At 39.8% G+C, this 14,263-nt stretch overlaps 1 protein-coding gene across 1 annotated transcript in view; it reads right to left on the bottom strand.

The window, feature by feature from the left end:
• Positions 1–5,518: 5,518 nt before the first annotated feature.
• LOC118421644 (selenoprotein F-like) overlaps positions 5,519–14,263 on the bottom strand; it is a 12,152-nt gene continuing 3,407 nt past the window's right edge. The window contains exons 4-5 of the mRNA XM_035829056.1: positions 8,221–8,270; positions 5,519–6,172 (exon numbers count right to left, since the gene is read on the bottom strand). Coding sequence (XP_035684949.1) covers positions 6,041–6,172; positions 8,221–8,270 — 182 coding nt within the window. The 3' untranslated portion in view covers positions 5,519–6,040. The remainder of the gene's footprint in view (positions 6,173–8,220; positions 8,271–14,263) is intronic.

Here is a 14,263-nt window from a genome sequence, read left to right as displayed (position 1 = left end):
TACAGAATACTATGAACACTTGTAGATCTAAGATGTGTCCTTGGTTAATCTACAGAATCCTATAGACACTTGTAGGTCTAAGATGTGTCCTTGGTCAATCTACAGAATACTATGAACACTTGTAGGCTTGAATAAGTTTGAAGATTTTGGAAACTCGAGCGTATATACGCGCGTAAGGGTTACGTAGCGGTAAGCTAAGGTAAAGCTATACTCGAGAATATCTTGGCAAGAATGCACAATATAATTTTGCGGTTTGTGGCTTACAATTCCCTACCAAGGGACCTTTCCAATGATACCAAGTTTGACCCGCCGGAAGACTATCGTGCACATCCTGTATAAAACCTACTGCTCCCATAGCATGCTCGGAGATGAGTGTGTCCAAAAAACGTACGTCTGGCCATGTTGCCACGTCTTCTCATATGGCATAACCTGTTGACGGTAACTGATGATGTTAAAGTGTGGACCAATGGGAAGAGTTCTTAGTGACGTCTCATGACGGTTTGTACCGGACACAGCTGTTTGCGAGCACTTGTCTGAAACGGACCTCGTTGAAAGGAGAGGGGGCCTGGAACGTGTGTATACTCTACAACTACATGAGCTGTGCACATGTACCTTCTTGTATTGTCGCAGATCCTTGCCTGCAGTTTCGACCTGGCATAATTCATACTTTCCATCTTCCGTCGTACATTCCAAGTCACTGCAAGGATTGATAAATGAATAATCATGTGCGTAACAATTTTCCCCAAAATAGTCCCCCAAAGGATTCTGGAACTTCACATTCTATAATAGCCACAGCTAGTTCCATGAAAGTGGCCTTGGCTGTCTGTATTGTCAGCAAAACGTTAGATGTTTTTCAATCCGAGTCAAGCTGGACAGCATTTATCAACTTATCTGCTAGAGGGGGCTTCTGTACTGTAGACTATTGCCAAACTCAATGTATTGTGTACATCAGTCAATCTATTATTGTTATTAACCTGAGCCTACCATTTGTCTCACAGGTCTTGTGGTGCAATTGGTAGGGTATTGGATTGGTTATATTGGATTCATAACCTAGCTAGAGGTTAGAGTCTATCCGATGATGACTATTTGATCTTGTGCCCTTGGAAAGGCACTTTACAGGACTTTCCTCACTTTACTGAGGTGAAAATGAGTACCTAGCTTCCGAAATGGCCGTCCCTCAGATAGGATGTTAAATAGAGGTCCCGTGTTTGAGGAGAGCCACACCTCAGGCAAGTCTAAGAACCCACCACACTTATGATATTGAAAAGAAGGTCCTTCCTGGTCTGAGTGGGAAATCCCAAAACTTGAAGTTTGCCCCTTCAACATACCCAGCTTTGAACTGAAACCAAGTCTAGACGGACTCCACACCTCAGGCCAGTACTTGTGCGCCTACAGGCATGAAATCCCTGGCCTTAATTCAAGTTCACCATTTCAAAGTCCCATGCCGTGCATTGGAACCAAGTCGAGACAGACTAAAACACATCTGCCTGGTACTTACACATCTACAGGCACAAAATTCCTGCCATTGAAGTTCACGGTTTCAAAGTCCACAGCTGTGCATTTGAACCAGTCGAGACAGACTCCACACCTCTGCCTGGTCTGCAGACTTGGAATCTACGGCCTTCAAGTCCTTCAAAGTCTCCAGCTGTGTAAAGGAATCAAGTTGAGATGAACTTAACACACAGCTCAGTCTGGTACTGGCGTGTCTTCAGGCATGAAATCTCCAGCTTTGGACTTCAGCTCTGCAAAGTTCCCATACCTCCATTTTTAAAGAGCTAAATATAAAAAAATCTATGAGTGTTTTTATGATTAGCAATAGCCTGGATACCAGCCTAATCTCAAAAATATCTATCATCGATATTTTTGAGATTGGGCTGGGGTCTGGTATCAAGGCTAAATATTGAACAGAATGAGTGCAAAAATAAACAACACAATGACAATGTCAAGTATTATTGAATAATTTATTGCATTTTGTGACTCCCTTAAGACTAACTATAGGATATCTAGGAAGGGATTAATACAATTAGGAAACTAAGCAACTGATCACAGATAATCTTAGATCCTGTCTGCTGATATGTTTTTGAATTACATGAAGCGACACGGTACATCCGGCCATGCATACCAAGTAGGTTTGCTGCAAGGCCTTCATTCAAGTGCCACACTGCAATTAACAACACCCTATCTGCAGACAGAATCAACAGAATAGCCATGAAAGTTGTCATTTTGTGAAATAAGTACTTTTGGTTCAGCCATTACCACAAGAAACACATCAATATGAGTGACTTTTTTCATTCTATAATAATCTCAAATTATGTATGTCCTATATAGTTAACATTATCTATCTTAGTCAACACATAAGTAAGTTTCTTGCTCTTTATCTAATTCAGTGGCATACTGCATATAGACTTGGTACATGTATCTGTGCCTAACTCAATTCTCATAAACCATAGTTTACATATTTATACGTGTTATGTTTTGCTTGATACATATCTACAGGTAGACTATATTCATGAAACAGCAAATGAAGTTTGTTTATGACATTGAGTGATGAAGGTCAGCCTATTTGAAAATGTACTGAGAATCTAATAAACAATACAAATTGTACAATCATGTAAACTGTATGGGGGAAAAATGGCATATAAACTTACAAATATGCCTTTATGTGTGCTGGGTGGAGGGGGGGGCTGTAAATTTTTTTTTACTTCCAAAAATTCTTTAATATGCTAATTATGCTCTAAGGCATGTTGCTGAATTAATTAGACAGAATACAAGCATGTGGAAACAAGCCTAATATTGCGCCGAACTCAATACTCTGTCAAGCAAGGGCATCAATGTCAAAAAAGGCAATTCAACATCAATTGGCAAACGCAGCGGAAACATTAGACATTAGTTATCATCATAAACAAAACATTCACAAGGTGACCCACCCATATCATAATTTGCCCATTCCCTGACTCAACTGAAAAATTGCAACCTAGATTTGGCACAGACAGCAATAAATGACAATAAATACTGCTTTGTTGAAGTTATATGGCTGCAGTTGTAAATGAAGTGCGCCGTCCCACATTTTCATGGATCTAGCTCCGAGACATGATTATCTATCGACCTACTATGTAATGTTTCCCAGCTGTGACATTGGATCTTATCCCTGAAAATAACTTTTATACCCGGCAGCAATTGTTGTTAAAAACTCCATGAATAGAGAGTAGAAGCTGCCACAGACTCCCCATAGAGCTAGAGGCCTGAAGCAGAGCTTGCCATCTAAGGATTGATGGAAATCCCTTCTTCCAATCCATCTTCAGTCATTCGCAATACAAATTCTCACTGTTCAAGTTTTCTTTCAACATGAAAATTTGGCTAAGTTGCAGACAAAAAGCATACCTGCAAGCTCGGTCAGTGGGAAACAAATGGATTTACCAAGTGGAAAAGTCTGGGGGGGAGGGGGGTATTTAGAAATTTTCATGCGTATTTTTCACTGGGACAAAGTCAGTGGGGAGGGGGGGCGTGTGAAAATTTTCATCTCTAGGGCAAAGTCTGTGAGAAGGGGGCAAAGGCATGTATTTTCATGTCTATTTTCCTCTATGACAAAGTCTTAGGGGATGAGGGTAAGAGAATTTTTTGGGTATATTTTTTTCTCTGTGACAAAGTCTGTGGGAGGGAGGTATATAAACATAACCCCATCAATTTTACTTGGATACACTCTCCTTCTGAAAGTGATAAATTGGACCAATCTGACTGATGCCTCCCGTATCAGTGAAACATGTCTTGGGCTGGAGTCCCTGCCAAACTTAACTGCCGAATGAACGATGTACAATGGCCTAACTGTCTGCCCCCGGTATTGGGGTGCCAGTTTGACGCAAATGCCCCTCGGGTGAACCTGACCTTCTGGCCACCGATTCCGCCAGGCACGACAAAATTCAAACCTCCGACTCATCAAGCGTCGCCCGGATCCATCAAAGGTTAATGTGCAATTAACACGCGGGACGTAACTTGTCACAGATCCCAACACTTCGGATTGGTCACCCACTGAGGGGCACGTATGTACCGCCGTACAGACACCCTGTCTACGACAAGAGATATCACCGCCATGTAAATGATATAGCAAAGGTGACGCTTAGCCAATCGGAGTAATTTACTAGGAAAACTTTCCGTCCTTAGGGCTATTCTGTTAAGTGTGGATGGAGCTGACTACCTTATGTTCCGTATTTTGCATCATCAACTTTTGGGAGTTTTCAATCCAAGACTTTCTGCAAACTGCATTGATGGAAGTTGTCTAAAATTTTACAAGCAGTTTCAAAAATAATTCCAACTGCAAACACCCAAAGTGATTTTTCTGTTACTATTATGAAACCTAAAATCATCATCACACGTACATGTAATTTTGTGATCAAAGGTTGCCCTACTTTACATTATGGGAATTTGAGCCTACTATTTGCTTCCAGGCATAATCTCGTCACTCCGTGTTTTAATGCAAAATCTATAACAGAATTTCTGCAAGGTCTAACTTGAGATTCATATTGACACCATACCTGAATTTTTTCGGCCTGCAAAATTGCAAGTTCTCCATATCAATTTTTTTTACAATTACAGTGAGGCTGCCATAATCAATTTCTTCTTCAAATGTCTGGTTGATATGTCAAGTAACGATGAGTTGATAACAGAAAAGTCAGCTGTTTGTACTGTCTCGGTGACATCTAGTATATATATCACGAGGTGATAAAGGATGGTATTACCTGAGGAACTTGTTTTCATGATATTCCATGCCAGATGGATCGATATAACCTATTTTTCACCCAAACAAAATGACCCCTTGCTTTGACTGGGACAGCAGAAAAAATCATTGCATAAAAAAAGGCAATACCATCAATACAGACCAGTGCAATGACCGAGTGGGTAGAGTATTTGCCTTGATGTCAGTACATCTTAAGAGGTCGTTCACTGGCTGAGTCTTACCAAAGACATTAAAAATGGTACATGCCAGGGATCGAAATACTTGTTTTTGCTACATACAAAATTGCAAGTTGGCAAAAACTTTACGTGCAATTTGAAAAATTTACATGCAAAATACAATAAGTCTATACTGCAATGTTCTAGCCAGCATCCATCATTCCGTCCTTTGGCGGAAGTTTGCTGCTTAGGACAGATAAGAATTTTGCCCATTCTGTCACTTCTGGCGGACAGAAATCGGCGCATGAAAATGTAGACAGAAGTTCAGAATATTTTTACGTGCAAATCTCAGAAATTACATGCCAATTGCAAATTAAGTATGTGCATTTCAAACCCTGCATGCTGTGTTCTCTGCTTGGCACTCAGCATTTGAATATGGTGGTTGAATACACTGACAACTGCCAATGACTGAGATATTGAAACTCTAGCATACATGTACTTGCATATACAAACAAAGCCGCTTAAAATGTGTACTTTCTTATTAGACCTATCTACTACTTAATAATGATCTGTGTTTGAAGGGATATGTAGCAATGTAGCATACTGTTAGTCCAATAAATTCTAAAACTTTAGTAAAAGCATTAAATGGTTGTATGCATAGGCTGACCCAATGGTTTAAAAGAGGGAGCTTGGTGATTTCAAAATGTGCTCTAGATATCTACTTTCATAGGCCAGTTGAAGAAAGAGGCACAAGAAAGATGGAACTAGCCTTGAAACAATAAGCCTGTTCATGGTTCCAAATGCACATGCACAGTCAGATGCATTGTGGGTAATACGTCAAAGTTGACGGCTCCTGAGACATTAACAATCCACATCCAAACTTGGTCCATTGTACCACAACTGCTTTCAAGTTAATGGCCCCTGAGACATTGTAAACAAAAGACATGTATCAAGCAAGGTCCATTATAAAAGAACTGCTTACAATTCAAGGGCCTTCACCTGTGGCATATTGCCCACAATGCATCTGGCTGTGCATAAGCAGTTGAAACCAAGAACAAACTCATACACTCACATTATGACAGAAAGATAGCTATAATTTCAACTTAACGATATCCAAATTTACATGTTAATTAACCGGGGCACGGAACAGTGTTTATAACTTCTGTAGCTTCTCCGACAGGAACTCCTCGACATTGTCAGTGTCCCACTTCTCGATAGAGAGGATCTCGACCACCTGGTCCTTATGGTCCAGCATCTTCAGGATAGGATCAGCACCTCGGACGTACTACACACAGAAATGGGGAAAACAGATACACAAAGTTGGTTATTAATAACATTACAAATTGAATGTAGGCACCGCTGAAGGCTTTGTTCATGCATAAGGCCAAGCTTATATATGCAGGGTTAGGCAAGACCATTAGCCCTATTGTCCAGAGCAAGTGAATATGCCGATCGGGCAAGTGCATGTCCTACCCCACTTGCCCAACCAGGCAAGTTAGATGATTCCGTTGAGTAATATTCAGTTATATAGAGTTATATACTTTCTACTTTCCACAGTCTTGGCATCAAGCAATGGTCAACACAGAAAACTACAGCCAATAACAAGAATTCCATCTGAATGGAAGTGGAAATATATACTTTTTTAAAAGAAAAATGACATTTGAATTTCGGGCAAGCAAAAAGTTCGTTAGGGCAAGACAAGTAAATTTCACATGTACCTGCCGATAGGACAAGTGAATTCTAGAAAACTTGTCCAACCCTGATATGGATAATAACTGTATGTGTATCAATTTTAGGACCTTGCAAAAAAGTTTGACCATACTGTAAATCATCCGAGGCATCTGCAAAATGAGCAAACAAAAAAAGTCAAAGTTCCTTCCCGCGCCTGATGGCGCATAGGGCGGTGCCCATCTCCCTTCCAGTAGCCCTTGGGCCACACAACGCAATCACTACAGCAGGGGGCTAGTCCACTGGTAGTGGTGTGTGTTCAACTTCCATACTCTTTCCCGAATGCTGAGTGCTAAGCAGAGAAAGAAGCATGTACCATTTTTAAAGTATGGTATGACTCGGCCGGGGTTTGAACTCACGACCTACCGAATGCAAGGCGAACACTCTACCCACTAGGCCATTGCACCGGTCGACTGGTCAAATGAGCAAATATATACTGTAAATTGCAAGAGCCAAAGCAACGAAAATAGCTTCAGAATGAGTCAGAAGGTGTAGAATGCCCAAGTTAGTCCCAAAGTCAAAGAGGAAGATGTGAAAGAATGAAAATAAAGACTTTATTAAGTACAGTACACAGTATTCTGTGTTCAGTCATTTGTTAAACCTTCCTGACCACTTAGATGTCACAATGAAGGCAACATTTTTTTTGGGGGGGGGGGGGCAAACTTTTTTTTATTCGCACACTCCTATGATTTTTGGGTTTGCCAGATCTAGAGGATGACACCCATACAATCAAAGTCTCTACAAAAAATGAATGAATCTAAAGTAAAATGCAGAAACTACTTTACTTCCAGTCCTGTATATATGGTCAATGAGTTATGGGATTGTGATATCGAGTACATGTGGGTCCGTGGCCTTAAATTTTGAACCAATCGTCGGTCCTCGATAACTAGGGCCCGAGAGATCTCTAAGTACCAGAACTATAGGAAATCCTTGTACGAGTCGATGGACAGAGATTTCAGCATCTGGATTGAGGCGTACCTCTTTCTGGTGTTAGATCAATGTCCATATTTCTACATCAATACCTCAGAGGAAAGTTAAACACTATAGCCATTATATTGGAAATGAGGATGGCTTTTTTCCACTTTGAGTCACAGTCCCTTTCAATTTGGAAATACAGTTACTGTAGCTTCCTCATTTCAAATTCAAAGTCAACCATACATAGAGTTGTGCAATTTAAGCTTTGTGCCCACACAAAGAGAATCACTCACCATGTCTCTTATAGTCTTAACAAACTATAATCAATTTCTTGAACTGTGTGTTTTGAATTTGTTATGCAACATGCAGTGAGGGTTCACTTCAGCTAACACAATGTCTTGCTATTAGGGTTTATTCTATGGTCCTGACGTAGGTGGAAGGGTTGCTAGAGTGGTAATTTAGTCAAGCTAAGATCAACACCTTGCTGAAAGACACTGTTCATCCCATCTATTTTATATACATTTCTAATGTAGCATAAAAATTGAAAGGTCCCATATCTATTTTTAGACCTCAGGTACAGTAGCTCCAGGTACCCAGGAATGACCTCTAAATCCAAGCTATTTACATCACAGTCTTTGATATATGACAACTATGTGTTGAAAAAAAATTAGATGCTGAAGTTCTTCTTACCTTGATCTTCAAACCTGGAAACTGCCTGGGCCTATCGCTCTTCACGAAAGCTGGAGAAGGAAGACAGCAAATTAAGTGAAATAGATTCAGCTTAACTCACTGAAGAATAACTCTAGATCTTCCACTGGTCATGACAAAATACAGATGCTACATGTTCATAACTTATGTACAGTATTTTACGGGTTCAATGTACAGGGGAAATTCTCCTAGCTCTTTTCAAAAGTGCTTCAAAAAAGCATTTCAAACAGACATTATCAAGCATAAACATCTCCAAGCAGATGTTGCAAGTACAAGAAAATTGCATTTTTTTACTACATATGTTGGGGTTGGAAGTGGCTGCCAAAAAAGCTGAGGCAGTCAAGAAAGATTACAATTTTTGCGACATCTGTTTGGAGATTCCACTTCGTAAAACAAGGCACGGATCCAGTGCAATGAATGCTGACAGCGTTGAATGCCAAGTTTGACACCCAGGGAAACAAATCAGCTGTAAAAATACACGTTTCATCTCGCCTGACATCATCGCAGTCATAAAATCTGATGGGATGTGCAATGACAGTCATGAAGTTGAACCCCCAAATTTCCTATTATTTCTTTATGCCTGTTTATAGCAGCGCAATGCCCCGCTATGAAAATTCAGTTGCTCTGAAGGTCAAACCAATCATTTTGGGGGGTTTTGTGGAGTTCCAAACACCTGGTGATTTTCAAGATGGTTCATGATAAAACTTCACTGGCTTGTAATGTCTAGGGGTGGGTACCAGTACAAAACCGTTTTTCTCATCGGACCGGTCCGGAAAAACCAGGTGGACCGGATGTTGGACCGATTAGGAAATATACAGATTACTTGATCGGGCATTCACACATTTTGGTGCTAACCGGTCGAAAAAAATAACACGAGCGAAGTAGAGTTAAGTTTAGAGTCACTTCTACAGAGGTTTACAGTCAATAGTACAGAGGCAGTTAGCGTTGTAGGATTTTAAAACGCCAGTGTGAGTCGAATAGATTTGTTTGTAGTGAAATGGACCATTGTCGTGAGCACATTAGTCTTCACATAATGAATAAGGTCCTGGTTCAGGTCCGGACCTGGACCTGATCCTCTGGACCTGAACCGAACCTGGACCTGAATTTTTTGTACCAGTACCCACCCCTAGTAATGTCTGCTCTAGTGTTTCAAGCCAACAGGTATGAAAACACGATGAAGGATGTTGTTCATAAAATTGTGTGTGGGTTAAGAATCTACTAGTTTGAAGATTTTAGTATATCCTGATGCTCTAAATATAAACTGAAAACTGTAAGTTCTCAAATATCTGCAACGGATTGATGTTCACGTGCACATTTCTTTCAGTGATTTCAAACATAGAGACATAAAAAAAAATTAATGTATTTTATTGTGTTGAAACAGTTGTCTCAACTTCAGGATATCAAGATTCTTTGTATGTATCTAGTGTTTTTTATTCAACAAACATTGTCACCTTCCTCAGGGTAATTCTGACAGGTTCACATAAGGCCACAGCAAGTAAATTTTATGGATGACATCCTCTGCAGACTGCAAAAATAGTGTGATACGGCGAAAAAAAACAAGATTGGTGAAAAAAAAACAAGATCGCTACATTTTAAACTAGAGTTCAACGAACCCATCTCTTCGCCAAATAATCATGCCTTTATTTAAGACTTTAAGGTCTTATTGTTCCTCACAAACACACAAACATTACCAAAACCAGACTGTGACCTGACAGATGACCTGGTAGCATCCCTGGTCAATCAGAATTTCATGCTTGTCAATTTAGACTTTGTCCCCAGTCTAAGGGCTTCCTCCAGCAAACCATCTGTATAACAGCTGTGTCCATAGATATAGGTCAAAATGAGATATATAGAGCACAGTTTATTTCTGTTAATAAGTTTTGCTGCAGTACCTTAGGAAGCCGCTAGGGGGCCCACTATCATAATTTATCTTCGTTTTCCTGACCCCTACCCACCTACCAAATATCATCAGGATTTTTTCAAGGCTTCTCGAGTTATGCATTCCACAAACAAAAGGACGCACACACTCGGCCCGCTACCGTCCTAACGGAAAATGCTACGTCAACTATTTTCGAACACGACCTTCCTTTCCGCAGCCGCTACTTAAATACTAAATATCATGAAAATCCATACACAGCTTCTTGAGTTATATGCTGTTGGCATGGATTTATGAACTTTCCTCATTAATTATGCAAATAAGCTACTGATTTGCATAATTAGTATTACATTGTATAAGTCATCACTCATTCTATCTACATACCGAAAATCCTGATGATCTGTTTACACGTTCTCAAGTTATCCTCGTCCAAAGTTTGAACGGAAATCGGTGCCTGCAGTTCCCAAAAAGCCGCTAGGGGGTCCAAACTCACAGCACTTACTCTCTGTTTCAAGGGCTATCTACCACTCAAAAATCATGACCACAGCATGTCAAGAACACGAAGTGCCAAAATTAAAAGTTTTGCTGCAGTACCTTAGGCAGCCACTAGGGTGCCCATTATCGAACTTGACCTTCGTTTTTCTAACCCCAATCCACCTTACAAATATAATCAGGATCCATTTAAGGGTTCTCGAGTTATCTTGCTTACAGACAAACGCACTTACATACAAATCCCGCTACAGCACCATAGGTAAGAGCCAGGTAAACCATTTTCGCACTTGACCTTCCTCTCCAAAACCGCTACACACCTACCAATTTTCGTGAAAATCGCCCAGCTAGATTTTGACTTATGCTGCCAAAAACAAACCGCACGAAACATACCGAGCTCGCTGCAGTACCGTAGGAAAACGCCAGGTAAACCGTTTTCAAACTTGGCATTCCTTTCGACAACTGCTACACACCTACCAAAAATCACAAAGTTCCATCCACAATTTCTCGAGTTATATGCTGTTGACCTACATACAGACGCAAGTCAAGCAATCTCATACTCTTCTTGGCGAAGAGAAAAATAGGCACCATAAAGTTGTGATGACTGTTGTAAAAAGAATCAAAGGGACAAAACATGGTATCAGAGCCAACAAGGCATTCATACCTGTATTCAAGACATGTACTGGTGTGGTAAAAGTGACACTAGTGTGGTAGACTGGAATCAACAAAGTTGTTAACCACACTCATAGCTTCCATATTGGTGTCACTTTCACAACTATCCAATAAGTTTCATTTCTACAACTACAGTTCTGGGTACCTCCCAAGTGTCACTTCTACAAGTACAATTATTAGGCTACAACATAATATATTTGCTCATTTTGGTACTTTATCGTCATGTTGACCATCCCTGCAGAAGAAAAAAATTGTTTTTTTTTCTCAAATCAGTCGAAAATTAATGCACGCGCTGATGTCATCCATAAAATTTACTTGCTGTGGCCTTACAGTACACTGCAGCATCCATTTTGTAGGTGTTGCTGCTTACAGATGCAGTGCCAATGTAAAGCATTCATATACATGTATGTACAGTATTAATAATTATGCAGATAATGTAAACACTTAACATTTGGGAATGCAGCTGTAAGCAGCAAAGAAAGTGCTATTGATACTATGTATCATGTATTCATATTTGTACTACTCATAAACTACACAAGACATGTTGTTCGACAAAAAAAAACCTTGTCAATGTATTTCAAATCTGTTCCTTTTTCACATGCTGCTTGACACTGTATCTGACTCGAAACAAAACTAATGGAATTAGAAATTCAACCAATTTTGGGCACATTAGCTTTGGGTTTGAAATTTAATACTATCAAACAGTTATCTGAACATCACACAGCCTTTAAAAAAAGACACCCTTGATGTATAAAAACAGTTGTACCAAGGAGCTTTTATTGATATAAAAGCTCCTTGGTTGCACATTGAATAACTGTAAGCCCTTGAAATGTCCCATGGGAAACCCCATCGGGTGCACGCAAAGTCGCAATCCAGACTTCACCTTGTCCCCTTGCCCTCCCCGATATAACGACGTTACTCAGGGCACCGATGCGATCCGGGGAATCAGATCCCCCGCTGAGCCACCAATCTCGGGGACATACGGGAATCAATAGATACCACTGGTGGGGTGGTGATGGGATTACGCCGGGAAATGACGGGATTTTCGGGGCAAAGGGGAAGCGGAATTCAATAAAGAGAGGGGATTGCGAGTGTCGTGCTACCTTCGGGGTGACATTGGCCCTGGTCGTTACATGTTCCCGTTGGAATATGACGTCATAAAACCAGCTGGAGGCTTAAACTTTGACAAGTCCGAAGTTTATATAATATACATGGGACACTTGCTCTGGACTTTTTTAAGAAAATTTAAAGTATAACAAAATAGTAAGTGTACTTTATCAAGCAACTATCTAGCTCTTTGTAACAGAAATTGAAGATTATAATGCAAGAAGATTAAAAACACTTAGTGAAGTTCTTTATCTATTCTAATTCAGCTTGCTAAAAGATTGAAAATTCATCGTCTACTACTACTAGTACTATAGTTTTGACAACAAAGACAACAAAGTTGGACAAAAAAAAAAAGATTGCAAGCTGGAAACAGCCCTGATGCGAATGTGACAGCGCAAAAAAAGGTACACCATTCCAGGACTAATGCTACAAATGTTATATGGCCATGTCTCCCAATACCACCATTTCTGCCACTTTAAAAGCTTTTAGCGTAAAACACGGGCGTGACACGAACTGGGAACCGTCCGGTCGTTCCACCGAGCGGTCTGTCTGATGACATCATTCACGTGTGCGACACGATCTGTCAAACAGCCGGACCACGTTTTCCGTAGGAAAAATGCGCAAACGCCAAGGGACCAAAATTATCCTGACACAGAAAGCCAATTCATCAAATTGACACCAGCGACGTGCGATCGCCGTCTGATTCGCGGTTGGACTAACAATTCTTTGACGTCCCGACACACATGTTTTAAATTCAGCGTGCACACCAGTCCTAAAACGGAGGGATTTACTGGACTCAACGGGGCGTAGAGATGTCAAGAATCAAACTATCGCAATGAATTCTCATTAGAAATTTAAACGACCTACTTTTAGACCAAGGATTATCAATTTGCATGAACTAACGACTCAAATCTTTTCAAAAGAGCAAATGATAAAACTTACATTCGAGAGGAAAATACATACTAGTATATTTGAGTCAAGAGATATGAGTATCAACTTGAAAATACAATAAGATTTCCCCATTACTTCGTCTTGTTCTTCTTTGTTGCCTGTAGTATATTGTTGAACAGCGTTTTTCTAAATAATAATGTATATTTCTTTAACTACATCTACATCTTTTTACCAAAGAAAGGTCTTCATGAATTTTCTTTCAAGTTTGTCTCATTTTAAATAACAAAATTTTGGTAGAGGACTCAACAAAAACACCATAATGTTGCTTTTTAAAAAAATCAATTATTTAATATTGAAGAATAAAATTCACAGGGCATTATCAATTACATGATAAACTATCTTACAATTATCCTAAATGGCCCTCATATTCATAATATAACACTGGGGTTGGCAAGAACCTCTTTGATAATCTCACAAAAAAACAACAACTCATGTATCTCCAATACTTGATGGCGCATATTTCTTGACCTTAATGTTGCTGACGACCATACAGCTTAAGGCGTCTTCTGGACTTATCTTTTTTTGAGCCGGGAATACCCTGACCCACTGATGCCATCATCCATTATACAGCACGGTAAGAGGAATGTCATCAGGTCATAAAAATTCGCGTTTCTCCCCTCCCTTAAGGCCCTTAACAGCAATAACATCTCCATATCAACACTTTTAGTGGATACTTTGGATGTAGGTCTATACATCATTGTCTACTTTCTGTTGCATTTGTTTATTCCTGCAGAAAAATATCTACTAGTAAATCTATTGCTGGATCAAAATTTAAACCTTCCAAATATAATTAAGGACGAGCTTAATGAGCATTTGCAAGGGTCAGAATGATAGACATTATTACAAATTTAAAACTGAATAGATGCAGTCTGTTCAGTGAAATATTTCAGACATTAGTACTACTTCAGTACTTGGTATATGTCTGATTTT

This window comes from Branchiostoma floridae, chromosome 8 (genome assembly GCF_000003815.2).
Source record: "Branchiostoma floridae strain S238N-H82 chromosome 8, Bfl_VNyyK, whole genome shotgun sequence".
Classification (NCBI taxonomy): Eukaryota; Metazoa; Chordata; class Leptocardii; order Amphioxiformes; family Branchiostomatidae; genus Branchiostoma; species Branchiostoma floridae.
Note: the sequence above shows the minus strand (reverse complement) of the source record. Positions and strands in the feature narration are given on the sequence as shown.